General features: G+C 44.2%; 1 protein-coding gene across 1 annotated transcript; it reads right to left on the reverse strand.

Moving 5' to 3' along the window:
- Positions 1 to 705: 705 nt before the first annotated feature.
- Positions 706 to 1,633, reverse strand: LOC103714804 (uncharacterized). The gene has a single exon (XM_008802221.5). The coding sequence runs from the start codon at positions 1,607 to 1,609 to the stop codon at positions 920 to 922; it is 690 nt and encodes a 229-aa protein (XP_008800443.4). The 5' UTR covers positions 1,610 to 1,633; the 3' UTR covers positions 706 to 919.
- Between the last annotated feature and the right edge of the window lie 209 nt (positions 1,634 to 1,842).

The following is a 1,842-nucleotide window of genomic DNA, read 5'->3' on the forward strand; positions in this document are numbered from 1 at the left end:
AAATGAAAGGATCTTTTTTGGCGGATCCCTCCTCTTCCTATTTAGGTTTTTCCGTTTGCATAAGACAACTCTCTCTAAAGAACTCATCAAAGTAGCATTGATTTCTCACGAAGGGGGTCACACTGACCAGGCTCGGGTGATTGTTTATAAAAAATACAGGTCTTTACAAAGTCCTAGCTTCACGACCTTAGAAAAGAAGAAAAATATTGTTATGAAATAATAGAAAAATGGAAGTAATTTTGTACTAGTCATTTATTTTCCATAGCCTTTAGATAAGCATTGCTTTTTTTGTTGGATTTTCTTTGTGCCTTTGTTCAGCTTGAATGATTTTATTGATTTCTTCGATCGAATCTTTCCCCAATACTAGAGGTTCTTTGTCCTCTTTGATAACATACTCAACTGAGAGTTAGATTTACTTCAATTGCTTGTCCCTCAACTCTACCCAAGTTGAGCCCATGATAGAATCTAAAAATATAATTACACCTAAAAATATAATTTTTTGACAAAAAAATATTGCAGAGATAGGATTCGCTAAACTGCTATGCTCCACGCTGAAAAACTGGAACCAATGGACGAAAATAGTTGGATTTTGGCTTTGCGTTGGGCCACTCATCAGGAGCTGTTTCAAGGACGAACTGGAGCAGGAATGGAGTGGCGAGGCAACTAAGTCTAAACAGAACCACAAACCAAGTTATATTGGCAACCAGTTCATATATATATATTAATCTAGAATATTACATACTACATGGACCATTGGAACTTTGAACTCTAGATATATTCTAACTAGAATATATTTTAAACAGATGATACATCATGCATGACCATGCCATATATAATGGTACAAATCATATGTAGGATCATAACTTGATCTTATTCTCTATTATATATGTCATGACGTGGATGAACCTCGTCCCTCCCATCAGCTTCCATACTGGGCCTTGTAGTCGTTCCAAAGCTGATCCACCGGCTTGCCGAGAAGCTCCACAAAGAAGTCATCACTATACCCATCCCTCATCTTGGCATTGAGTTGGGTCACAAAACCACCCTTAAGACCGTTGCAGTAGTCGAGGAATCGAGCAGTCACGGAATAGCCCTCCTTCCAACTATTCCCGTCGCCGGGCTTCGCCCAGTCGCTCGGCACATACCCGGCCTTCAACCTCACAAAGTCTGCGATGCCTTCTATCAGCCATCCCGGGGCTGCGTTGTTCCCGTTCCACTGCCAAACGTGGGTCACCTCGTGATAAAGGACGCCTTCGAAGCCTCTCTTCAGGTCGTCGACATTCCCGTCGGCGATGAACTTGGCGTTGTACTGGATCATGTTGTTGCTCGTCAACGCGACGACGTCGTCTCGGTTTAAGTTCTCGATGCTCAGAGTTATGAGCTGCACATTCTTCCGGTCTGCTTCAGAGGACTGCTGGAAGGTCGTCCACACGAAGGCGGAGGCATCGGCCAGAACACGCTTGCTGTAGTCCACCCCAAGCTTATCGTCGAAGATGGTGCCGCCGGGGGTGCCGACGGCGTTGTTGGTGACCTCGTATTCAACAGCCTCCGCGGCGGTGAACGCAGCAGAGGCCAGAAGGCTGGAAATCAACAACGCGACCAGTTCCATCTTCCCTTCTTTCCCACTTATGAGCAAGTATGGATCAACCGAGGCTTAGTATGTTTAAATAGATCCAGAGAGATTAAAAGACCAGGGTGGGGCCAAAAGACTTTGGAGTCACGACTCTACCGTACGGTTGCCGTAGAATTGAGGTTGGAAAAAACGACACAACTAATACGTGGAAGAGCCAACTTTTTTTTAAGGATGGTCCGCAAGAAGCCTGCTTGCTAAAAAGTTTTCAG

The sequence above is a fragment of the Phoenix dactylifera genome, chromosome 3 (assembly GCF_051530095.1).
Source record: "Phoenix dactylifera cultivar Ajwa chromosome 3, Ajwa_hap1_PhDact_Kaust_v1.1, whole genome shotgun sequence".
Classification (NCBI taxonomy): Eukaryota; Viridiplantae; Streptophyta; class Magnoliopsida; order Arecales; family Arecaceae; genus Phoenix; species Phoenix dactylifera.